The 1,575-nt window shown below is 52.4% G+C and overlaps 2 protein-coding genes across 2 annotated transcripts; both read right to left on the bottom strand.

Annotated features, from left to right (window-relative positions):
- Nucleotides 1-65: 65 nt before the first annotated feature.
- Nucleotides 66-997, bottom strand: PPTG_05452 (hypothetical protein; the record flags this gene model as incomplete). Its single annotated transcript, XM_008899000.1, has 2 exons — nt 66-474; nt 528-997. The coding sequence occupies 2 exons, from the start codon at nt 995-997 to the stop codon at nt 66-68; spliced, it is 879 nt and encodes a 292-aa protein (XP_008897248.1).
- Nucleotides 998-1,239: 242 nt separating this feature from the next.
- On the bottom strand, nt 1,240-1,572 carry PPTG_05451 (hypothetical protein; the record flags this gene model as incomplete). Its single annotated transcript, XM_008898999.1, has 1 exon — nt 1,240-1,572. The coding sequence occupies one exon, from the start codon at nt 1,570-1,572 to the stop codon at nt 1,240-1,242; it is 333 nt and encodes a 110-aa protein (XP_008897247.1).
- Nucleotides 1,573-1,575: the final 3 nt, after the last annotated feature.

The following is a 1,575-nucleotide window of genomic DNA, read 5'->3' as shown; positions in this document are numbered from 1 at the left end:
CCGGATTCTTGTAATTGAGTCTCGCGTTTCTGACGCTCCTGTGAGCGAAGACCACTGCGGCCATTTTACTGTCGAATGTCTAGTATTTGTTCCCTCGTTTCTGATTTGTTGTGGCCCTCGAGAGCGCAGCGTCCAGCAAACAGACCGACGATTCGTGCCTGCCGCTCATGGGGTAGTTCGTCGATCCAAATGGGGAGTCCGAACGCTTCGCAGAAGTTAACCCAGTGGTTGAACTTCTTTGTGTACGTTCGAAGAGAGGATTTGTTGATGGCTGCTCTCTTAAGCTGTTCTGTAGCTGCGGTAATCCGACCGAGTCTGTCTGCATAGGCATACGAACATATTGGTAAGTCGGGATGTGTACATCGCATGGACGAGTTTCGGATCTCGGCCCGAGGACTCTGGTAACTGATAGCGTCAGCCTTCTGCAGGCTTCGGCTAGCGCCAGCTCCCGGAGCTGGCGTTGACCGACTGGGTCTGAGCAGTACATGCTTTGAATAAGCTTGGCTTCCCACGAGGTCTGTACGTACACTCGAACGTGTTGCCACCGGGTGTGACTGGGATTCAGCGGAATCCACGAAGTTACTACACTGAGTAGGCACTGTGCCAATGTTGCTCCGTTGTCCGACTGAAACCTTGTGGTTCTGAATGTTCGTCGGGGTGTCAGGCCCTCGACGATGAAACTCGATTCGTTATGAATGACGACCCAGCCGTCGGATTCTGGTGGCGTCGAGTCAAACATGGACATTGGTACCCCCGCAAACTCATTTTCGAATACGAGTTGTTTCCACCATTCAAGATCTCCATGAAGCATGTCATTCATCGGTGTTCCTGGGTTGCCAAAACGCTCCATGGCGTGTTGGGCACGAATGAGCCTTTGCATGAACGGTTTTGCGATGGGGATGAATGTCGTCACATGCCGTAGCACGCCTACCAAGCTGCTTAGGTTCTTCTTGGTTATGTATTGTAGGTCCAAAGCCTCTGTGACTTTGCATTTCATCTTGTGAATCTTCCTCTGCGGAATGGATACTGAGAGGTCCACTAGATTCCTGTCGATGGCGACTGCGTGAATCTGACGGGACCAGGTTGTGAATTTGCCTTCATGCCAACCATCCGGCCCAAATACGAGTTTGATTGCGTTTCTCAGTCGTTACTCTGCGCAATGGAGTCTGTCTCCAATGTCGACCTCGATAACGACGATGTCGTCGACCCACTGGAATATCCAGAAGGGCTCTGGTAACCCTAACACATATGAATATCCGTATCGATGATAATGCCTCGCGGCTTTCCCGAATACTGCGAAGCATCCGGGCGAGGCTGTCCACCCGAAGACGGCGGTACCTGACATGATCCCGACGTATGATCGAGGGATACTGCCCCCGAATGCAGAGGCGTGTCGAGCGTGCACCGGAACGTGTAGGAATACCTCTGCAATGTCCGCTCCGAGGACGTAAATGATCGCGTCAGGGTATTGCCGGCGCAGTTGTAAGACGCGTCGAGCGATGCTAGAATATGGGTCCCACCGATCGTCTGGTGTCCAATCTGTATTGGTAGCATCGTTGATTGAGCTCCCATGTG

Source organism: Phytophthora parasitica (genome assembly GCF_000247585.1).
Source record: "Phytophthora parasitica INRA-310 unplaced genomic scaffold supercont2.7, whole genome shotgun sequence".
In the NCBI taxonomy this organism is placed as follows: Eukaryota; Oomycota; class Peronosporomycetes; order Peronosporales; family Peronosporaceae; genus Phytophthora; species Phytophthora nicotianae.
Note: the sequence above shows the minus strand (reverse complement) of the source record. Positions and strands in the feature narration are given on the sequence as shown.